The sequence below is a fragment of the Xyrauchen texanus genome, chromosome 27 (assembly GCF_025860055.1).
Source record: "Xyrauchen texanus isolate HMW12.3.18 chromosome 27, RBS_HiC_50CHRs, whole genome shotgun sequence".
Lineage (NCBI taxonomy): Eukaryota > Metazoa > Chordata > Actinopteri > Cypriniformes > Catostomidae > Xyrauchen > Xyrauchen texanus.
In genome coordinates this window covers 36,273,948-36,299,006 of record NC_068302.1, presented here as the reverse complement: position 1 = coordinate 36,299,006, position 25,059 = coordinate 36,273,948, and the positions used below count along the sequence as shown (strand labels likewise).

The window sequence follows — 25,059 nt, the reverse complement described above, 5'->3', positions numbered from 1 at the left end:
ACTATAGATCTGTACTTTCATGTTCTTCTTGTTTTTATTTTGTTTTTTTGGTGATTAACATTCTTTGTACATATCGCCACCTACTGGGCAGAGAGGAGAATCTGTTGTAAACAATACTTAAACAGGAAACTGTTTCTCACTCACACCTATCATATTGCTTCTGAAGACATGACTTTAATTCACTCAAATCTTATGGATTACTTTTATGCTGTCTTTATGTGCTTTTTGGTGATTCAAACTTTCGATAAACATTCACTTGTATTTTATGAACCTACAGAGCTGAGATATTCTTCTAAAAACCTTTGTTAATGTTCAGCAGAAGATAGAAAGTGTGGGTAAGTAAATTATGTGAGATGAGAACATTTATTTTTAGGTGAACTATTCCTTTAATGTGGCATTTGTAATAAAGCCATTTGTAGGCTGACTTCCTGAAGACTTTTGTGGTGCTTTCAAAACATTATGACCAGCTTGACACAGCAACAATGGCACAACCAATGGTGAGAGTTTTGGGGAAGTTAGTGGCACGGAAATGACACTTCACCTTTAAGGACACTTAAGATGTATTTCAATTCCCTGAGAGATATGGTAATTTGAGCTTAAAAAGCATGTTGTTTTAAAAGATAAACACCAAACTAAATGGCTCTGAATATTCTGGTAATTTGACATTAACGAGAAGAACTCAAAAAGGACAGTCATTAGAGGACAGTAAAAACTGTAAGCAGAAGTTTCCTGACAATAACCCTCACTTTAGCCTCCTCTCCACAGAACAACAAAAAAGTTCCCATTCTTTCATAAATGATCACGAGACAAACTTATTTCTTCCTTTAAGTCATGAGTTTGCATTTTTGTCTATTCTGATTCATTTTCAATTCAGCACGTTTCTCAGTTTTCACAATTCTGAGAGAAAAAAACTGTGATTGAAAACAATCAAAAGAGGAAATAAGCTGTTGCCAAATAACATTGGTATTAAATCATTTGTTTCAGCATCAGGATTTTAGGTTAAAATTTGCATGAATATATAATGGTAATGTGCATTTACGTCTTGCGCACAGTCAAGTGCTCTAGCTTTTCAAAGAACACTCTGTTGACCACGAGCAGGGTTGGGGAGTAACAGAATACATGTAACAGGATTACATATTTAAAATACAAAATATAAGTAATTGTATTCCACTACAGTAACAGTTTAAATCATTGGTAAATAGAATACAGTTACATTCAAAAAGTAGTTTGATTACTGAAGAGATTACTTTGCATTTTATTGTCATTTGTGTCATTTAATATTTAGTCCTTTCAGATGGAAAACATTTATACATATAACTGATACGATCCAAAGTGCATTTGAACAGTGGTGAAACACTTTCTTATGATGTGTTCCATTCATACGAGCAAACGGAGAAGTAAGTTTGAAGTAAGTTTGGAGCAGAAGAAATAGAAATAAACCTTGTGTAAACTGTCAGCTTTACGCTAAGCTAAAATGCTATTTCTAGCCATTTAACATGCACGTGTTACCAGGCACGTTCCGTTTTTTTATCAAGAAAATTCAATTTTTGTCTTACTGTACTGCAAGAGTTTTTATAGTCAAAACAAGTGAAAAAATCTACCAGTGCTGAAGAAGTAATCCAAAGTATTTAGAATACATTAATGACCTTGAGAATTCTAACGGAATACGTTACAAATGACAATTTACAGCATGTATTCTGTAATCTGTAGTGGAATACATTTCAAAAGTAACCCTCCCAACCCTGACCACGAGAACGTACAGACACTTTCAACCAGTGCTGAATTCTCAGGGCTGGCCTAACATGCCAATAAATAAATATTATTCATCCATTCTTTCTCAATCACCTTTTTGCCTATGAATTTTTAATCGCTTTCCACTCTTAATTAATCTACAAACAAATAGAGAAAAATGCAAAGTTTAAATTGATGCAAACTAAAGCCAAATGGCTATTTAAAAAACAGACACGCCCTTAAATATGTCCTTCCCTAACTTCATGTTAGAATAGAAAATACTGTACATCAACACAGGTAAGAAAACTTCACTTGTCAAGCGATTTCATGGGGTCTTTAACTGTCTACTGTGCCAAATGAATATTTAAAAGTACAAATTTACCATATTATTATGAGGGCATAAAATCGGCATATATGATAATTATACAAGGATTGCCATGTCTACTACAAAAGTAATGTTTAATAAAAACAAAGCAATTCAATTAATCTCTTACCTGGCAATATCTCATAACCTTCATAGTCTGCCCCTTTAGGATCCACCCCTCCACTCTGATTGGCTGTTGCTCTATTATACACAGGTGTGAGTGAAGGGGGAATACAAGATCCAGGTCTGTTTTTAGGTTTGACTGTGCTGTAGAGAGCATTGTTGTTGGTTCGCTCTAAATTAGCATTGTCATAGTGATGAACAGTTACTGAAGGGGGGGTGGAGGTGGGCAGCTTGGGCTTGTTGACTATGGCGTAAGTGTCGTTCATTCTGGTCTGAGGAAGAGTATGAGAAAGCCGGGGCTTGAAAGGGGGATTTCTGTAAGACAGACAGGTACATATGTATGAGTTATGAATTTAGCCAACACTTTTCATAAGCAACTAACAGTTCACTTATTCCAGGAACAATCTCCCTGGTTCCTAGATACATTTTTGCAGGGTTTGAAACTACAACCTTTCAGATACCAGCCCAGTGAATGCTTGTCCTCAACACAGAATCCTGGTGTGCTGGTGTTGCAACAAGGCTTTTTGACAACCTTAACAAGCATTACCACAAAACCATGGTGGTCTACCAGCTAGACCAGCAGCAAGCCAGCACTGACCAGCATAAACCAACCTAGAGCAGCATGGAAAGTGCATGCTGGTTAAGCTGGTCTTTTGCAGCAGGGTACACCAACCACAGCTGTAATTATTATTGCAAAACATCTCTATTACAATTGCTCATAGTTAGGCAAAGGAATCTAAATATTAACTCTCTGATTGCATGACCCGGTGGAATTCAAGCTTATAAATCATACATAACCTGATGGTTTTTATCTAAAACTATATTGTAAGTCATTAATAAGTTCTCAACTATTAATACATGTGAAAATATTGATATTTTTGGCATGTTAACTGACAAATAAAAATTTCAAATATGCATTGTGAAGACATATTTTTCTCTAAATATAAAATAATATACAATTTATATAAAAATCTAATATGAGAATTACTAGTAAATTACATACATTTTCTATTACTTATAGAAAATGTAACCACCTAGTAATGCCCTAGTTACCACCCAGAATACCCTAGCAACTGCATAGCAACATGCTAAAAAAAAGAATCACACACATTAGGAACCACATAACAAAGCCTTTGTAAACAGAATCCCCTCCTGGGGTCACTAGCATGTCAATAACATTGCAAGTCTTTGTGTTAGTGTAGTTTGTATTAGATTTTACCAGAGATTATTTATCACAGATTGGCCACTTCTATTAAAATGAATGGGAGAAATTAGAACACTCAACCAAGAAGCTCTGAGTGCTCAACGGTCAAGTTTACAGTTAAAAGAGCCAATCACCTTTTAGATACAGACACTACCTGTCAATCAACTCTAGAATGCGCATGCACATTAGCTATACAAGCCTGGAAAACGTTGTTTTTTTAGCGTAATATGAGGTAAAGAATCCCAATTTATAATTCTAGTATTGTCATATTTTATTGCTGATTTGAAATATGTTCTTTGATCGTAATCTTGACCAAACATTTTGAGATTTTGTTATTTCGCCATTCAAGTAGATAGGAGCTGCACTGGCATGACTGGAAATAGCCTCCAGAGAGCATTCCAAAGATGGCCGACAGTGGACTGACTTGCTAGAAAGACTTTGATTATACCATTACATTCTATAGTATACAATCAAACAAAGGAAACACAGAGTTTATCTTCCACATTTTCCCCTGGGTGGCTTGAATACATTAGTGCATAGTGGGACTCTATTTACAGCAGCGTCTAATGACCAACTGTCACCATTTGCATTCAATGTCTCCTATGAAATATGTTATTGACCTGAGGGGAACTGCAATGGCAGAACATGATGACTCTAGAATTATTAAATAGCTTGTTTGCTCAGTATAATCTCAGCATTAAAATGGACAACTTTTGATCAATCATCATTACAAAAGTCATATTCCATCTGCATGCAAAACAGATGAACCATGAACAAGTGATAGCTGGATGCATTATTTGACTGCCTAAAAAAAATGAATGAAGGCAGCACAAAGATTTCGTCAACTACCCAAACCCTTTCTCAAGTACATTACATTCTGTAAGCCCCAAAAAATCCAGATTGAAAATAATCGACAATACAAAAATAAAATGTATTACAAAAAGTGTTATCAAATAGCATCATCATTTACTCACCCTCATGTTGCTCCAAACATCTGTGTCTTTCTTTCTTCCATGGAACTCACAGCTTCAGTCACCTTTCAATTTTATTATATGTAAAAAATATGCACTGAAAGTAGGGCTGCACAATGAATCGAAAAACTGATCGCGATTACGATTACGACTGCCACGATTATGTAATCGGTCAAAATGACGATTACGACGTTCAATTTAAGTCTGCTCCTGTTGCGTCAATGGTTTATATTTACAACATGTTTTTGCAGCGGTTGAGTATTTTATGTCCGTTGACCAATGAAATGGCAATGGCCAATCAGAGCCGCTTAGATTAGTCTTCCGTCCTATCAGTAAAGACAACTAATCCTAATGCACATCACCTGACACTTGAAAAGAAGCTGTAGAACAAGATTGAAAAGCACTTTGTAATTATTTTGGGTTCATTGCATATTGCACCGCTCGCTTTGAATGTAGATGTTAAATAGACTGAAAATGAGCAACACGACAAAACTAAAGGGATCCCGTTCTACAAGGCGCAGACACGGTGTAAATAATTGAATTGTTATGCTGGTTAGACAGCTTTGTTTTTAAAGAGAGCATTCATGAGAGTGCAGAACATTGCGCGGAGCGTCACTGAGCTCGCGTCGAAATGCAGATCTCAAACAGTGTAAACCTGCAGTGAGTGACAGCAGTCATTGTAATGGGAGAGTTTGTCTCGTTGTTTGATTTCTGTGTGCAATTTATAAAAAATGCAATTACAGTTTTGTTTTGTCATGTTAATAAGTAGGCCAATGCGAATTTGATTTGTACAAAATAGCAATAAAATAATTCATCTTAACTGTTCTAAGTGTGTTTTGGAGGTGTAGCCAACATAAAGAATATGGCATGAATAGCATATTTCAGGAATCACCGACATTATTATCGCGTCTGCTCTAAGAAGACCCATTTGCCATGCAGCTGGTATTGGTAGATTTAACATTTTCACAAATCACACCTAAAAAACCTGCCTTCTCATTTCATCAATCCACCACACCCACTGGCTGCAAGAATATATACTGCTATACATTGTTGACTCACAAAATTAACTAACATTAATGCTGACGTAGTAAGCGCTAAGGGTCAGACAAAGACAGTTTAAATTGCACCATGTAGTGTACGAAACAGAACTGACAACCGTTTGTTACAGACAGTGCTCTATATTTTTGCACTGGTTGTCCTTCTTAAATTGGCCCCCGGCAGGTGGACGCTGACGAGATGCAGGCTGTTGTTGTTATATTTTCTCTGCTAGTTTTAATCACAGATGTCCACAAACAGTCAAGCAAGGTTAGAAAATGTGGACTTACCTTGTTTTCGGAGGTGTGCCGATACTGCCAGACAATCCTGATTTCAGTGGCAGCTCTGGAGGGACTACATTGATGTCCAGAGTGTCCGAGGTCTTTTGTTTTAAATATGAAAAACAAGAAGGGATAAGAAAACAAAAGCAAAATGTGGTAAATGCACAGAGTGTGGAAGAACTAGTTAGACAGAGCGTCTGTGCTAAACCGTTAAAGGATGTGTGAGAATTTGCATTGAGGAAGCACAGAGTGTGACTGTTTCCTGTTAAACTTCTACAATTAACACTCACAGATGAAGGTCTGGGGGAAGTAAAACATGACATGTTAAAAAACAAAAGACAGCAGCAGATTAATTCATTTCAAACACACCAATTGCCATAGAGGAAATTTTGGATGCTTTTTCATGCTATGATGAAATTCCTCCTTTCTTTCAAAGAACAGTCACCTTCTAAAAATCACTACCCGTAATGACAAGCACTGGAACAGTAGTACGTCAGCCAGTAAAGAACATTATAGTAGTGTTCCCTATTGTGGCAAATGTTTGCTATTAAAGATCATTCAACTTTTAAAGGAATAGTTCACCCAAAAATGGAAAGATATTTTTTAGAATGTCCAATTCTCTCTTTTCTGCACTGAGGAGCTCTAGTAAAATTTTCCATTCAACCATATTCTATAAGTATCTGAAGCCGTATGATGGCTTTGTTTGACTGAAATTTAAACGATACACAGAAAGTGTTGCCCTCTGCAGTAGAGGTAGACCGATATATCGGTTTTACCGATTAATCGGTGCCGATAGTTGCTTTTTGGAACTATCGGTTATCTGCAAAAATCTATGCTGACAGATGCTGCTAGATTTTGTATCATTTTGTACTTTCAAAATAAGAGTCCCCAGTGTGTTTCGGGCTTGTTTATGCTTAAAAGTTCCTTATTATGCACCAAATCTTATTTGGTCATTATTGCGATTTTGGTTGAACAATAAACCACATTCGATTTTAAAAACTACAGTCCAATTAATCAGTTATCGGCCTTTCCCACCACCTTAGATATCGGTCTCTGCAATATTGGTCGACCTCTACTGCGCAGCAGTTCTCACATTTTTTGGTGGACCTTGACAGTGTTTGTCTCCATTCACTTTCATCATATGGAAAAGAACACCTTGGACATTCTTCAAAGCATCACCTTTTATGTTCCACAGAAGAAAGCAAGTCATCCCAATTTGGAATGACATGACGGTAAGTAAACAAACTTGTTTTCATTTTTGGGTTAGTTGGGCCCTACCTTGGTATTATTTTGTTGAGCTTGCAAGATCTTCTGAAACATCTGAGCAACCGTATGAAAGACAAATCCATACTGCTCCTGCATACATTCACAATAAACATGACACTTGACATCAGGATGTGTAAACACAGGGTTTGTACAGTGAACAGGGTTCGAACAGATGCTTCAATGTTACATTTTTATTTGTTTTCAAGGACTATGCTTGAGATGTCATTAAAACTAATTCTTTAATTATTAATTTTAAATAAAAATATTGTATTCACTCAGTTCATTTGTTTTGATAAAACACTACTTATTACAAGTACAACATATCTCAATGTGCATCTTTAACTACATATTCTCACAGTAACAATTCTTGGTTCATTCATGATAAAATTTACTTCACATTCCAACAAAAGTGAATAACTGGGTCCATAAATACTAGTGAATATGACTCATGTTTTCTAAAGTCACACAACAGATTTATTTGAGGAACTGACCGAAATTGCATATGGGTCATTCTCAAAATAATTTGACTTTCCAACTTACATAATATAGGAATTTTCCATTCTGTTTATTTTTTGCCCATAAAGGCTGAGGGTAAACATTTTTTAACATGTTGACATACATTTTTATTCAAAAAGGACAACTTGGCTGTTGTTCTTTCTTTTATTATTTAATGGGGTACAACACCAAATACTGAGGGTTCAGTGGGGTACAACCATTTGGTTTTTGTGTGAAAATATTACAGGTAAAATGTGAAATAATAACTTTTTAACATGCTGGGAAAACTCACTATATGCATATTTAAGCAGCCTCTGAAAATATTTTTACAACATAATTTTTTTTTTTTTTTTAATAAATCAAACATTCTTTTTAAACTATTTTAATTGTTAATAATAATTTTGTTTTGCTTTTTTGCACACTGTTTGGCCTTGCACTAATGCTTGTATTAAAAACAAGAACAAAATAAATACATAAATATCTTTACATTTCACAAGTGGTGTAGAAGAAGGGGACAAGGATTTTATTTGTATTTATTTTTCCAGGCAATTGATTTCAAATATATTTTCTAAATAAAATTGAAAACAGAGTCAAGCCATCAATATAATTTAAGGTTAGATTATAGAATGATATCTTTTATTTAATTGTATCGCTATTTGAAAGTTATTTCATGACTAATAAAGTCAAGGGACATATTTTGATATTGACCCAAATGTTGTCAGAAATAACTTATTTTGTGAGAAATAAAGCTGTCTTTACACCAGGGGGCGCTAGACTGCTAAACAAAACTGAATCTTCCATTGATCTGCATTCAGATCTCAGACCGTTTTACATCTCATCTAATTTTTTCACTCTGGAGAGTAATTTTTAATTAAAACTGATAGTTGAAACAATTTAAACTTGTTAAATCCACCACAGCAGTATCTATAAAATAAATATTTTCAAAATCCTCCAGTAACAATGATTGTGATTGTCCCATTCTGAACAGCGCTGCCAAAATAACAGGTGCCACGTGACAGCGCCTGTCGTTTTTTTCCGATACAAAATAAATACATTTAATTTATTAAATGATTTAAGCAACGCGTTTTACGTTTTTCTATAAATCAATCACTTTTTAAACACCTCTTGGTAAAAATGGCTATTTTCAAGGGTTTTCCAGGACTTAAATTTGAAAAAGCCAAATTCAAGTACAAGCACTTCAAGCACCTTGTTCGAACCCTGAGTGAAAATGACCGACAGGGTTAAATAGATATATCCATTGATAATCCTGGCTTAATATTGTTAAATTAAATGGCTAGAATGATCAATTAAAGTTCACAAATCCATAATGTACTGTAGATTAAGGCCATTGTTTGTGCTATGAAAAACACATTTTTAATGTTACCTTACCTTAGTCTGCACAGCAGAAGGTCTCTGTCTTCTAAGCTCCAACACCAGGTCCAAGATATTAAAATCCTCCTTTATTTGCTGAGAGAGAGAAACATAAGTCAAGAATCAGAGCTACCTTTTTCCACCATTTTTCTCCCCAATTTGGAATGCCCAATTCCCAATGCACTCTAGTGCCTCGTGGTGGTGTAGTGAATCAATCCGGGTGGCGAGGGACGAATCTCAGTTTCCTCCACGTCTGTGACCGTCAATCTGCGCATCTTATCACGTGTCTTGTTGAGCATGTTACCACGGAGACATAGCATGTGTGGAGGCTTCACGCTATTCTCCGAGGCAACCATGCACAACTCACCACACAGCCCACCTTGAGCGAGAACCACATTATAGTGACCACGAGGAGGTTACCCCATGTGACTCTACCCTTCCTAACATTACCTTAGGAGAATAGGAGACCTGGCTGGAGTCACTCAGCATACCCCGGCTTCGAACTCACGACTCCAGTTGTGGTAGTCAGAGTCTGTACTCACCGAGCTACCAAGGCCCCCGAATACTTTTACTTTACTTAAAGTTTCACTACATTTGCACTTACAACGTGTACAATATCAGTAATCAAATCATAATTAAAGCTGAAGTGTGTAATTTCTGCTATTTCAGCACCCAACAGAATTGCCAAAACAAGTGCATTTTTACATTTTCTTATGTGGTCCTTGCCCTTACAAAACTCACTGCTATAATTCCAGGGTGTCAAGGGTGGTGCAGAGTGTTGCTATATGGCTGCAAATATAGCGAGTGGTTTTTAGTACATTGCTGCTAATGCTCCTTCTGACTTTTGTTCTGAACATCAAGTAAAATACTTTCTTTGCACCTTGAATACATGAGAGTGTTCCCCCCATTCATCCATTATGTAGGTCTTCGGCTGCACAATTGTACGGGGTCTTCGTTGCCATATTGTGCGCTTCATAATGCACTACACATTATCAATTGGAGACAGGTCAGGACAGCAGGCAGGCCAATCTGGCACCCGCGCTCTCTGCTTATTTGGCCATGTGGTTTGAAATTGCCCTGCTGATAATGCCAGTACGTCCCTGGAAAAGACGGTGTTTGATAGCAGTATATGCTGCTCCAAAATTTGTACAAATCTGTCTGCATTCACGGTGTTCTCACAGATGTGCGAGTTACTCATGCCATGGGCACTGGCACGCCCCTGGCCCATACAGACACTGGCTTTTGGACCCGACACTGATAACAGCTTGGATGGTCCTTTTCCTCTTTGGCCCAGATAACACGATAGCTTTGTTTTTCAAAAACGTTTTGAACTGTGGACTCTTCAGACTAAAAAACACGGTTCCACTGTTCTACTTTCCATCTAAGATGAGACCAAGCCCAGAGAAGTTGGCAGCGCTTCAGGACAGTGTTGATGTACGGCTTCTGCTTTGCATAGTAAAGTCTTAACTTGCATCTGTGGATGCAGCAGTGAATGATGTTGACTAACAAATGTTTACTAAAGTAATCCCAAACCCATGTTCATGATATCCATTACAGATGAATTATGTTTTTTAAGACAGTGACATATGAGGGATCAGAGATCACGGGCATTCAGAAGTGGTTATCGCCTTGGCCTTTACTCACTGAGATTTGACCAGATCCTTGAATCTTTTAACTATATTGTAGACTGTAGAGGGTGAAATGCCCCAGATCCTTCCAATTTGTCTTTGAGGAACATTGTTCTTAAAGTGCTGGATTATTTGCTGAAGCATCTATTGGCAAATTGATAAGTCTTTAATTATCTTTGCTCTTGAAGGACTAAGCTGTTTTTGGAGACTCATACAGTATACAAAATGTTGACACAATTGACACAATACTATGACACAATTGCCTCACCTGTTTAACATCTGTTTCACATTGCCTTTTTAACTTTTTTATTAGTCTTAAATTCCCCCTGTCCCAACTTTTTGGAGTGTGTTGCAATCATCCGATTTGAAATTTCTGTATATTATATATATATATTTCACAAGGTAAAAACATCATATCAAGTTTAGTTGTAGTGCTTTCAATATAGCAAAGGGTGAACATAATTTACTAATCACTCCTTTTGTTTTTATTAGCATTTTTCATACTGTCCCAACATTTTTGGGATTGGGTTTGTAGATCACTGTAACATATACACATTTCTTCTACTCTAATAACTGAACTAGTAAAGGAAGTTTTGGCTGTTTCTAAGAAGGATGCTTAAGCATACTCAAACCAGCACGCTTAAAATTTTTCCCCATTCTGATGGTTGATGTGAATATTAACTGATATTACAGTTACATGACCCGTATCAGCATAATTTTATACATTGCACTGTCGTATGAATAAGTAGATGTACCTAATAAAGTGGCCGGTGGGTGTGTGTATATATATATATATATATATATATATATATATATATATATATATATATATATATATATATATATATATATAACAGTTAGTTCTGGACCTTGAATCTGATTGGACGAGAGACGTTCCATGAGCACTGATGGTGTGACACCTGCTACTCGGACGCTTCACTGTGTGTGTATCTCTCCGATTTATTACAGAACTCATGTGCTCGTGTGATATTGCTTAAAAAAAAAAAAAAAAGGTAAATCGTCATAATAATAAAGATGTAGCCTATGTATTAAGTAAACCAAGAACACAGTAGGCTAATAATAACAAATAAACAAAGAGCAGTCAGTGGCTTTCTTTTCAGTATTAATAATTCAGTATTAATTAATATTAACAACATGATAGACAGCTGCAGATCTATTAGGCTGCATTAGAGCATTTACACTGCGTCTTATGCACTGATCCGATATTTTGACACATACTGTATCTGATTTGTTGCAAGTGTTTGCATTAAAGTAAGACATAAGCGACTATACAGTATGTTATTTATTCATTGTATAGGCATTGACCATGATGCACATTTAAACGTTCGGCCACGCAGCTACATTTAAACATTCACCAATAGAGTGCATCAGTCTGGTTTTTGAAGTAAAAATCCCTTTAATTTCTCCCATAGATGATTAGATTATCAACGAGAACTTATAAACCTTTAAAGACAGACCTACCTTGAGCTCCGAAATTGTCCATCAATGGTATACGGCATGCTTCCGTAGAAGCCACAACTTCATTGTTTAATAGCAGAATTCATGTTAAACAACTACATTACCCATGGTCCAGCAGAGAAATCTTCACCAATCAGAGAATCGCGGCCAAGCAAGCCCGTGAAACGTACTTCGGAGCAACCATCCACTCTTATGACACTCTATGAGTGAGGTAATCGAGTTGATGTCTCTTCATCATTAAACTACTTCTGTATTTGTACATATCTGAATATTTAGCAATAAACATAAAATATATTGATTATATATTGATCCGTTTGGATTTAAATAATGGTTATGATCTGGTTATTGGGTTGCTTCAATTGGTCAGGTCTAGACTCAGCAACGTTATGTGGCAATGAAATTAAGTTAGTTGACAACCTGAATGTACTGAATGACCAGGTTATCCCATCAATGGATTTTTTCTTCCCTAACGGCACAGGCTTATTCCAGGATTACAATGCCAAGATTCCTTGGGCTTAAATTTTGAAAGAGTGGTTCAGGGAGCGTGTGGAATAAATTGGCCAACACAGAGTCCTGACATTATCCCCATTGAAAGTCTTTGGGATGTGCTGGAGAAGACTTTACGGAGACAACGGCAATTCTTGAACCTTTGTCTTTTTGTTCGAATTTCAAAACAAAGTTTGAGATGTTGTGATTTACCTCGGAGCTGGTTGGTTTGGTTCATGGATTACAACTCTTTTATGAAGGATATTATGAAAAGTCTATGGAAAAAATGAATGGGAAAAATACTTCTGGAACCAGAGGGCTGAAAAAGTGAGCAGACACTGTTGTGCTCTCTAGCGCTCATGCCTCATGGTAAATGGAGTTATGTGTATGTGTTGTTTCACGGCTCAATAATGCATATTTCTACCTTCTTTAAACACAATATTTCACTCAAAGCATTAGCTCCATACTGGGAAATAAATTCATATTAACACTCATATGGAAACACTTGCATGCATGTAGCTCTGATTTCAGAAAATCTCTAGGTTTTCCCACACACTTGAGTCTGCCATTTGATTGGCCGTTTTTTTTCCGTCTGCACAGGAGCAACATCAGAAGTGCATGACCATAAAGGCAAGCAGCTTAGAGGGAACATTGGTTGCTAGAGTGTTCTGGGTGGTTGCTTACTGGCCCGAGTCAAAAGAGCCCAGCCAGGTTTCTATGATATTTTAGTCCCTGGATATGGTTTGGGTCCCTCTTTCAATGTAAGTCTAATGGATTTTTCACCTGTTTTATCATCTAGAAGGTGAAATAACAAACCAGAGTGGTTAGAAACTTAATAGCACACCTCTCCTGCATGATTTGTGGTACTATTCATATCTGTAGCACAACAGTGCACTGAAGTTTACTAGACATACTCAGTAGCCCTAATCACAACTACTCCCACTCCAAACTCATGCCATTAGTTGAGCCAGTTGAAAAAAGCTGCTCAAATAAACAGAGCAATGTTTTGAAAATGCAGCAGAGCCACTGAGTTTAGACTTTTCAGGAAATCATCCAGCAAATGGCTTCATTTATAGTTGTTTCTGCACATTAGACTTGGATAGGAGAAGTATTTTAACATTGAACAAAATCAAATACTTCACATTTATGCCCTGTTTATAGAAATTTGGGTTGGTTATGGAGTTAATACCTGTGTAAGAAGTAGATCGTTGACATAGTCGATGGCACAGATCACCCCTGTTCTTCCGCAGCCAGCACTGTTAAAACAAGACAAGGCATCATAATTCCATTTCATGATATGATCCATAATCTCCCACATCTCAGTTCAGAGGATCAAAGGAGGAATTATGAGCCATATTGTCAGACAGAAACTCTCTTATGTACAGTATAGAGAGAGGGTAATGGGATGGAGTCTGGAAGTTAACTGGTTTTTCCAGCTTCACATCAGGTGCTGAATATTTAACATGTCTCGCTTTATTTAAATGGTGCTATTAAAATGCATGGAACCGCAGAAACACAGGCTGGCCCTGTCTTTACCCAAACAACACGGATGGACACAACCTGATGAATTTTCATGGGCAGATGGGTCATTTGTCGGAGACTTAGAAAAACACAGAGCCAGTCACAGAAAGGGAAAAAGGTTGGGGTGTGTGTGTGGACTGCAACAAATAATTTTCTTTATCAGTATTTTTGTCTTGTTTACTAGTAAAAAAATCTTAAATAAAAATTCTCTCATCATTTACACACCCTCATGCCATCTCAGATGTTTATGTCTTTCTACTGCTGAACACAAACAAAGATTTGTAGAAGAGCTCTGTAGGTGCATACAATGCAAGTGAATGGTGATCAGGCCTTTGAAGCTCCAAAAGGACATAAAATCATCATAAAAGTCATCCATAATACTCCAGTGGTTTATGCAATATCTTAAGCGGTCCAGATGGTTTTGGTTGAGAACAGAACAAAATATAACTCATTTTTTCATTATAAATCTTACAATTGTTATCTGTTGGCACAATCATGATTTTAAGTTCGATTACACATCCTAGTCCTTGAAGCATGCAAAGAGATGTCACTAGGAAAATGGCGCTAGGAAGTGTAAGTTGTCTTTGCTGTAGATTTGTGTTTGTATAAGTGTATTGTTCAAAATGTTCGTTTGGTGTGGATGCTTCAAACTTCAGAAACCCCAAAGAAAATGCACGCCGGGAAAAATCTAAACATTTCATCGATTGCTTATACATGATCACGAGCGATTGAAGCGCTGGCTTATCACGCTGAACCTGGATATCAGTTCACCCCTACATTCTCTCAAATATTGGAGTGTGTGCAGTGAACATTTTACCCCTGAGAATTTCAGACCATTGAAAGAAACAAAGGGTCGATATCTGAATTCAAGCGAACTCAAATATAACTTTGTCATTGTCACGCCTCCCTCGGGCTCTGCACCTCCCTCAGCGCACTGCTCCTCATAACCTGATTTCTAATTCACCGCACCTGCTCTCAATTCACTCGCTCATCACAAATATGTTTGTGATGCCTGTACCATTGATCTCACTGTGTAAATCCTGTGAATCTCAGTAAAATATATTTGATATAATCCCAGAATATATATTGTTTTTGAAATTGTTTTAGTTTGTGAACAGCGCTTGGTCTATTCAAGTTTCTTTTGTAAACAATAACACTCTTCCTGCCTCTTCCTCCACATGGCCTTACAAATGAGCTTACGTCATCCCTCTCATCATCCCTTTTTGGTATCACAGCATCAGAACCCGCACCAGCCTATATATTATATATACTCTCTCTTAGAACAATACAACCTACTGTATATTTGATATATACTTTATATACTATTTTTATTGTATATTCTATGTGTATTCTCTATTGTGTGTATAGTTTACTGTACATTGTATATTATTATTGGGTTGTATAATTATGTGTATATTAGATATGTAAATTGTGTTGTGTAAATCTGATGTTAATTGTAAATTGGTATATGTCTCATCATTGTCATGACTGCTATGTTGCTCGGGACTACACCCAAGACTTTCACCCACTGTTGCACTTGTGCACATGGTTGTGTGACAATAAAAGATATTTGATTTTGATTTTGATTCATGAGCACGGGTCACAAAGATGTACAGAACCGAACATTTGTAGTTAAAAAGTATAAATGTATTGTTTTGTATCTAAAAAGAATCAATCGTTTGGTTTCAGAAGAACTTTACTTGTTGACTGCAGTCATGTGGATTATTTTGATGCACCCTAAATATGCTTCAAACTTCAAAAAAATAATTTTGGACCGTCAAAAAAAACAGAGTACATTCACTTGCATTGTTTATAGGAGGAGGCCAGCAATGAAATCCTAAAAATCTTACATTTACATTTATGCATTTGGCAGACGCTTTTATCCAAAGCAACTTACAGAGCCCTTCTTACAGGGACAATCCCCCCAGAGTAACCTGGAGTTAAGTGCCTTGCTCAAGGACAAAATGGTGGTGGCTGTGGGGCTCAAACCAACATCCTTCTGATAACCAGATTACCAGTTATGTGCTTAGACCACTACACCACCACCACTCATCTTAAATTCTGTTTTGATGAAGAAAGAAACTCCGATACATCTTGGATGGCCTGAGGGTAAGTAAATTATCAACAAATTTAAATTTTTGCAAATTTTTGGGTGAACCTTTAACCAATGGAGTCTTATGGATTTCTTAATGATTACTTTCTATCTCCTTTTTGGAGATTCATTGTTTTGGTTAACATTCACTTGCACTATATGGGCCTACAGAGCTAATGTTCTTCTAAAACTCTTTGTTTGTGTTCTCCAGAAGAAAGGAAGTCATACACATCTGGGATGTCATGAGGGTGAGTAAATGATGAGGGAATTTGTATTTTTGAGTGAACTATTCCTTTAAACATAAACCTCACAAAATTGTATTAGATAAGCAATTGTATTAAGCATAAGCTTGAAATAAATGTAAAAAAATCCCAATGGGCTAAAAAAATAAAATAAAATTCAAGTCTTAATAAACGTATAGAATTTTGCTTCTCAAGTAATCTTGCAGTATCTTGTTTCAAGGATGTTCATATAATTCAATGGAAATAATGATTAAGAAAATGATTTTTGCAGTGTGTATGTGATACAGACCTGCAGTGGATAACTATAGGGTCCGTATGGTTGCACTGTGTTTGCCGTGCCAGCTCCATCATGCCCAATATGCCATCCGACATGTTTGGAATTCCATGATCCGGCCACGCCATGTACTGGAACTGAGATACTTTGCGAGTTTCCTGTGTGGAAAGTTGAACAGTTTTGACCTGTGAAGGGATTCCACACGTAAATTCTGTACACTGCACAAAATGTAAATGCTAAATTGGGAAATTTCCCACACTGAGGTAGTTCCTTATTTGGAATAGTTAGGGTAAACAGCATTTTTACAGGATATATTTAAAAAGAATACACTGCAATTATGTGGTTTGACAGAATTTTCTTTAAAACCCACAAATGAAAATCCAAAAATAATTCTTCTGCTTTTTGATACTGTTGGTAATGCATTTTTTAAATGTCCTTACATTTATATCCTACTTTCATACTTTGTTTCCACCTCTGTTGTTTTTATATGTGCTATATAAATAACCATTGACTTTGTGTCATCATTTACTCACACTTATGTCATTCTTAACCCATATGATTTAATATTCTTCAAATATCTCCTTTTGTGTATCATGGAAGAAATAATATAATTTGGGAATGGAAAGACATGGGGTGAGAAAATTATGACAGAATCTTCATTTTGGCCGAACTATCCCTTTAAAAATAAATGTTCTTTACAGCACCTTAAATTCAACAAAACACCTTTTTCTCGAGTTGCTATATGGATCTTTGGAAAGTTCTTGCTGTTTCAGATTATTGTTTTGATTTCTGGGTTCTTTAAAGCACTTAAAAACACTTTTAAGAAAAAAAACACTTTTAAAAAGGCATCCAATGACATCAGGCTGTGAAATACTTATGTTTCTAATTTAACCCTCTTTTTGAGTGAATGTGCCCATTGTGAATTAACTTCAGTGCTATAACATCATATCTAAGGGTTGACACACTGGAGACACCAGGGAACGCTTACATCACAATATTTTACTGTCAACATCCGAACAACGACTTCTTCATTTGGTCGGGACTCCTCAAACTGCAGACAAATGACATGAAAATTAAAATTCAGTAGAACTTCCTTTTGTGGGGCTTTCTTTGCAAATGAGAGTGTGCAAACTAAACTGAGCATTGAATTGCTGACAAAAAATGACAAAATGTGCATGTTTCATGAAGTGCAGAGAAAACATTAAAAGTCGTGAAACATGAATATCCTGTGTGATGCAGCTGAGCCCTAACTGTTGAATTACAAACAGTATTCACTTCCGTTTATGTGGAACAAAGCAAACACTTACAGTTGAAATAGTGAAGGGACCAAAAGTGGTTGTTACTTTGATTGGTGCCCAGTAGACCTCACATTTTTTCTAAAAAACAGAGGAACAGATGGATAGTTCTCCCAAAAATCATAATTTACTCACTTTCATGCCATCCCAGATAAGTATGACTTTCATTCTTCTGCAAAACACAAACAAAGATTTTAAGAACAATATCTCAGCTTTGTAGGTCCATATAATGCAATTTAATGGTGACCAAAACTTTGAAGCTCCAAAAAGCACATAAAGGCAGCATGAAATAATCAATATGTCTCCAGTGGTTTAATCCACATCTTCTGAAGCGATCCGGTCAATTTTGGGTGAAAACAGACCAAAAGAAAACTTCCTTTTTACTGTTCTTCTTGCCATTGTAGTCTCTAAGCATGATCATGATTTCAAGCTTGATAACACTTCCTGTGCAGAATGCTAGATGGTGCTAGGAAGTGTAATTTAGCTTAAAATCATGATCGCTTAGGAAATTGCAGAAGTCCAGTTTACTAGTGAAAATTGAGTTACATTTGGTCTGTTCTCACCCAAAACTGTTTAGATCACTCCCAAAGACATGGATTAAGACCACTAGTGTCTTACGGATTCCTTTTATATGACCTTTATGTGCTTTTTTGAGCTTCAAAATGTTGGTGACATTCACTTGCATTGGACCTACAGAGCTGAGATATTCTTCTAAAAATCTTTCTGCAGAAGAAAGTCATACATATCACCGTTCAACCTGAAGAGGGCAGCACTCAGACGTTTTTACACCATATATTGTAGAATTAAAACACTTTATACACAAATGTCAAAAAAATTACTTGAATCAATGACCAGTACTAATAAAGCCCCATGCTTACAGATCATTAACTAAAAAAAGTTGGTTTAGGGTTTAGTTACCCTTTAAAGGAATAATAAAACAAAAGTTCTGCTTCATGTTATTCCAAGCATGTATGCCTTTCTTCAATAGAACTTTTAAGCAATATTTTAAGGACCAACAGTCTCCATCACCATTCATTTTCATTGTATGGAAAAAAGATGCAATGAAAGCGAATGGTGACTGAGGCTGTCCTTCTGCGTAACATCTCCTTTTGTGTTAAAAAAGGTAGTCATACGGGTAAATGATGAAACTCAAATTTTCATTTTTGGCTAAACTATCCCTTTAAAACTGTAAATGCAAAAGAATGATAGGTGTATGATACAGACCATTAAAGTAAAAATGAATATTACCTTTCCCATCTCGATTTCTCTACATGCCATGATTATGACCTATCAGAAATAGACAGACCAAAACAAAATCAATGCTTTCTGTCCCACAATAAAATGCTTTAACTTTATAATATGACAATTAGGCAATAAGCTTAAAGTGAGATAATACATAATTATATATATTTTTTTAAATGCTTCTAAAAACACAGTTCACCTTAACATTGTGTTGCCAGATCATACGCCAGAAGTCAACCACAGTGCTGCTCAGAGGGCCTTGAGTGGCGATGTACATTCTGTTCCCAACGGCACCCTATTGAAGATACAATAAGAATTGGACTTTAACAAGAAGACACCTTAAATAGGTCACTGGACAGCTCTTTCTTTCCATCCAGACTGTGATTTCAGAAATTGCTCTAGTATTGAGACACTCCAAACAAAGACTGAACCCGCAACTTAAAAATGACCTGCCCAGGTTCTTCACCTACCATCTTGTTAACATGAAATGTATGGTTTTAAGGTTAGAAAATATTGCAGTACCTTGATGAAGTTGGCATTAATGTAATCAGACTCGTATTCAGATGTGGTTGGAGTCAGACATACTCTGGTTTGATCATCTGTGATAGAGAGGGAAAATAGAAGTCTTATTATTATGATTCTCTCATCAGTGTGACTAAGAGTATTTTGATCATTTATCATGCAACACATTTGGAGAATCAATTATGAACTATTATGACAATGTTAATGGCATTGTGGTGAGAACAAATATGAAATACAGTAACCATAGGTGGCATGTTTTGACAGATTTGCTCTATTATGACAGTGAATGCAAAATGATGTGACAGCGAACGCAGTAAGATCATTTCACTGCATCATTGTGTGTCACACTGTGAGCTACTGTGAGTCACATATGTTTAAAAACTGATGAGATCTGTGCTGTCTGTGAGTTAATATAATGTTGAATTCATAATAGTGCTGAGATCAAATCACATCTAAGCTAAATGCACCAGAGGTTATTCATTTTCTTCCAAAATACAGTAGTTCTTTAAATTGAGTTTTTACACCCATTTCTTATAAGAAAACATAAAAAAATGATTCATCTTTGTTCATAATTTATTTGTTGTTTGCCGTATTAATTTAGCAAAATGTTTACAAAAGAAATTAGCTTAATAACATCCCTATTATTTAAGCTCTTAAAGAAACTAAGACTACATACAGGGCAGAATATCCCTATAGCGGTTTTTCTTCACGTTTTCTTTGCTTTTTCCTGCCTCAGTGGTCAACCTATATTCATCTTTCATTGATGCATCTCTCTGTCGTACCAACTGCAAAGAGAAAGAGAAAACACAAAAAGTTAAAAGTCCACTTTTCAGGCCAGGCTCCACCTGGACCATGGCACTTGTTGTGTACATGAAAGTCCACTCAAGTCGTAATTATGTCTGGGAAACTCAGATAATTTTGATACCAGAATTTCCGAGATGGGAGGAGTCGTAAACTTTCAACATGGTGGAGAAGAGTACGTTTTCTGTAGTGAATGACGTTTCCAAAATTCCATTATCGTCAGCAAGCTGCGTAATTATTATTTTTTGGCAACATAAAGTTCCACAAGCTATATATATATATATATATATATATATATATATATATATATATATATATATATATATATATGAATGACATTTTTTTACAACAACAAAGCACTTTAATGCGACGTATTCATAATTACCACTTCAGAAATGGAAAGTAAGATAATTCTGATAGCGTATGAAGGCAGCATATATGTCTATAAAAAGAGGACCATTGATATTTGAGGATTGATGTGGTTTGTGAAACAGTACAGAGTAGACCCCCATAAACAAAGACGAAACACATAGGAAACACAGGTATTACTAGTTTATTTGAGCCAGAGTTAACCTATCAGACAAGTATAATTAAGCCACACAAAACCTCTCAGCACTTCACTAGAGCTATTCAGTAATGACAACAATTCATAGGCCAACCCAAAAGGCTATTTCCCCATGGATACCCTCTAATGTCTAATATCTGGAATGCTTTTAGAAAAACGGTTGTTGATTTATCACTAAAAATAAGCCTGTGGCAAACATTAGTTAAAGGGACAGTTCACTCAAAAATGTAAATTCACTCATCATTTACTCACCCTCATGCCATACCAGATATGTATGATTTTCTTTCTTCTGTTGAACACAAACAACATTTGTTTTAAATAGCTCAGCTCTGTTGGTCTACACAATGCAAGTGAAGCGTGGCCAGAACTTTGAAAGTCCAGAAAGCAAATAAATCCAGCATAAAAGTAATCCACACAACTCAAGTGGTTAATTCCATGTCTTTAGAAGTGATATGATAGGTGTGGGTGAGAAACATAAATATTTAAGTATTTTTTAACTATAAATTCTCATCCCTGCCCAGTAGGTGGTGATATGCAGAGAGAGTGTGAATCGTCAAAAACAAAAGAAGAATGTGAAAGAAAAAGTGGATATTTATAGTAAAAAAGGACTTAAATATTTATCTGTTTCTCACCCACACCAATCATATCCCTTCTGAAGACATGGAATTAACCACTGGAGTAGTATGAATTAATTTTCTGCTGCATTTATGAGCTTTTTGGACCTTCAAAGTTCTGGCCACCATTCACTTGCATTGTATGGCCCTACAGAGCTGAGATATTCTTCTAAAAATCTTTGTGTTCAGCAAAAGAAAGAAAGTCATAGACATCTGGGATGAAGATGAGTAAATGATGAAGAATTTGCATCTTTGGGTGAACTATACCTTTAAAGAGACATTTGTGTTTTGTTCCAAAACAAAAATTAGGAAAGTCATACAGCACCACAAATGTGAATTTTACAGCCGCTGTGTTATTCAAAATGCAAGTTGCTAAATAAGGACTACAACTACCACAAGGACGTGAATTTACATACTTGATGAATTGGACAGCCATTGCAGTCCTTAAGTAGCAACTTGTGTGGAAAAGTATGTTTTTGAAGGACACATTCATCTTATATGTGAATTTATTGTTAAAAACTTAATTTGCTAAATAAGGTTTACAACTACCACAAAGACATGAGTTTATGTTTACTTGAATCGGACAGCAAATTCCAGCAACTTACGTTTTTGAACACAAAGTCTCACCTCAAACATGACTTTTGATGCTGCTGTGTTTTTAAAAACACAGGTTGCTAAATAAGGACTATAACTACCACAAGGACATGTAATACAGACTTGAACAAGGAACATTTGAGGGCTATAAATGTCTGCAAACAGTCTGTAAAGAGAAACAGGTTCCGTTTCATGACTGTTTTACTTCCATATAATAGCAGAAAAGACATGTTTGCATGCACTATTTTCAGTTTTATACTCTCAGTTGGATCTCAGCCAAGCTACTTCTGTTTCTCTTTACCACAAGCACTACCTTTTCTTTCCACTGGTTTAAAACCAACCTAGCCTTAACGCTAGCCTTAGTTAATAAATGACTGTTGTTAAGAAACTCAGTGAGGAACTTCATTGGCATAAATGCCTTCTTGCTTTCATTAAATAAGCCAACTGAGTCAAAATGGACACTTCTGTAAATGTATGGCCTAACCTTAGGTTAAACCACAGCAGAAAATACTTGTTTTAAGATAATTAGTTCACTTGCACAGAGCAAGAGTTAAGTGAAATCACAACATTCAAACAAAAACTATTATGATGCTACCTACACTGTATACAATTAATGTGACGTTCTGCACTGTAAGTGGATCTCATTTCTGGTCTGGCTTCTGCAACATTCTCGGAGGAAATCAACTGATTAAGTTAACAGATTAAATCAACAGTTAAAATTTAGTGGACATATAAATGCCAAGTTACTTGCCATTTAGTATATACTTCCATTTGAATTTACTGTAGATGCAGTACACTAAATGCTGGCACAGGTTTATTAAAGGAATATTTCAGGTTCAAGTTAAGCTCAATCTACAGCATTTGTGGCATAATTTTGATAACCACAAAAATGAATTGACAATTTGTATTTTTTTTAATTTTTTTTTTTAAAGAGCAAACTTTGAACTTACAGTGAGGCAACTACAATGGAAGTGAATGGGGGACCATTTTTGGAGGGTTTAAAGGCAGAAATGTGAAGCTTATTGTTTTATAACATTAATTAAATCATCATTTTACAGTCGTTTTAGGGTTTGTTGATATTACATCGTCATGGCAATGAAGTTATAAAATTGGCTGTATCTTTACACAGAAAAGGTTATTAAGTGATTATATCACACTTAACACACATGTTAACACGCATATTGTTTAAGTCTTGTGGTTATCCTTTTAAAACTGTATTTTATCATTAATGGACATCATAATTCAGTTTTGAACCTGCAAATGTGGAGTGATCAGACCTGAACCTGAATGGTTGTATGGACATATACTGTACATCAATAAGCGGCAGACTAAAACTTTTAAACAATAAGATAATATTTATACTGACTAACATTTTTAACATTATTAACCAAAATGTATAATACTTAACAGGCCATTGATTAATGAACAGTGCATTCAATATGTTTGTGGCAGGGCGGAGGGCGGGGCCGGGCCGAGTCGTGATCCTACGCACCCGGTCCCGTATTTGGGTGCGTACACACTGAGAGAGATCATTAGCCTAATACGGGACCGGGTGTGTAGGATCACGACCCGGCCCCGCTCTGCCACAATGTTCATTAAACTTTGATTCATATTTTCATGCCTTTATAAAAAAAAAAAAAAGGTACTGTGGCAGTACCAGTGATGGTATCAGATGGTAATACCAAGATATTTTAATATATACCATGGTACTACAGTATATGATAACCATATGCAAATAGGCTCCTGTGGTGTTTCCATGGTACCTGAAAAGATAATTATGGCATTATTGAACTGACATCAACTAGCTGTTATGTATTTTAGAGAGGCCCAAAAAAGGACTGTATTTAGACACTTATGCCATGCTTAAAATGTATTAATGCCATTGCAGTACATAACAATATATATATATATATATCCAAGTGCCATTTATATAAAGAAGAAGAGGCATTTCACAAAAAGAGATTTGTTAGGTTTTGAATAGTAAAACAATAGACACTGTTCAAAACAAAAACGTATTTTCACATATTCTGGCTGTCAAACGTTAGTGCAACATGTCCATAGTTGATGAACTACACATGTGGTTTAGGCATGTTGGTTACAAGTAATCACAGGAATAAGAAAAGTGAAGTTTGTTCTGAGGAAAGCTCTAGCAACATTTGTTTGCACATACCACTTGTTTTGATATAGTTTGCTATTTAATGCATTGCCACTACATTTTTAAGTGTGACTTTAGTGTTGAAATAACTTGGCACCATATTACAGTGATGGTACCAGAAGGCAATAACATGGCATTTTGGTATAAGCTGCCTATAGTAATGAATGATTTTAATATTTATATAACATGGTATTCATAACCCATTCCGAGGAATTTAAAAAGTACCATGGTATTATCATATCGAAAAAAATGTTAATACATGTTACTTTTTTAATACAAATGTTGCTATGATAAGTTCATTTTAATACAAATGAACTTATCTGTTTCTAAGTATTATATCATGTTTTTAAATGACTTATTAATGTAAGTTATTATGAGGTTCTGACACTAATATAGAAGTAAAACGAATAAATACACTTGTTTAAAGTGAATATTACACACTCACGCTGAACTCGGTGAAGATATGTTGATCTCCTCTGCTGTCATTATCGGACAGACACCGGACCCGCTCCACGAACCGCAACAGGTGCGTCTCCATCATCAACAAAAGTTAATTCGCGTCAGCATCTTTCAGACTAGTCCCACAAATGTGTCTGAGGTATTTTACAAATGAATGGAGCACCTAACATCAAAAGCAAAACGGGTTCCGTCTTTGCAAAGCTGTTCAGCCAGCAGAAATGGCACGGCGAACTTTCCCCCGCTGATCTG

The 25,059-nt window shown here is 36.0% G+C and overlaps 1 protein-coding gene across 7 annotated transcripts in view; it reads right to left on the bottom strand.

Annotated features, from left to right (window-relative positions):
• Positions 1 to 25,059, bottom strand: part of LOC127620585 (tyrosine-protein phosphatase non-receptor type 18-like) — a 31,456-nt gene extending 6,397 nt beyond the window's left edge. For 6 of the 7 annotated variants that reach the window (XR_007967756.1, XR_007967755.1, XR_007967757.1 and 3 more), the window contains exons 1-13: positions 24,797 to 25,059; positions 20,299 to 20,407; positions 19,623 to 19,699; positions 19,300 to 19,395; positions 19,107 to 19,145; positions 17,871 to 17,939; positions 17,552 to 17,614; positions 16,579 to 16,721; positions 13,624 to 13,690; positions 8,860 to 8,937; positions 6,988 to 7,065; positions 5,719 to 5,810; positions 2,226 to 2,533 (exon numbers count right to left, since the gene is read on the bottom strand). Coding sequence is in view for 4 of the 7 variants with exons in the window: in XM_052093750.1 (XP_051949710.1) it covers positions 2,226 to 2,533; positions 5,719 to 5,810; positions 6,988 to 7,065; positions 8,860 to 8,937; positions 13,624 to 13,690; positions 16,579 to 16,721; positions 17,552 to 17,614; positions 17,871 to 17,939; positions 19,107 to 19,145; positions 19,300 to 19,395; positions 19,623 to 19,699; positions 20,299 to 20,407; positions 24,797 to 24,892 (1,315 nt within the window). In the remaining 3 variants the exon portion in view is untranslated. The remainder of the gene's footprint in view (positions 1 to 2,225; positions 2,534 to 5,718; positions 5,811 to 6,987; positions 7,066 to 8,859; positions 8,938 to 13,623; positions 13,691 to 16,578; positions 16,722 to 17,551; positions 17,615 to 17,870; positions 17,940 to 19,106; positions 19,146 to 19,299; positions 19,396 to 19,622; positions 19,700 to 20,298; positions 20,408 to 24,796) is intronic. The other variant, XM_052093752.1, reaches the window with a different exon arrangement.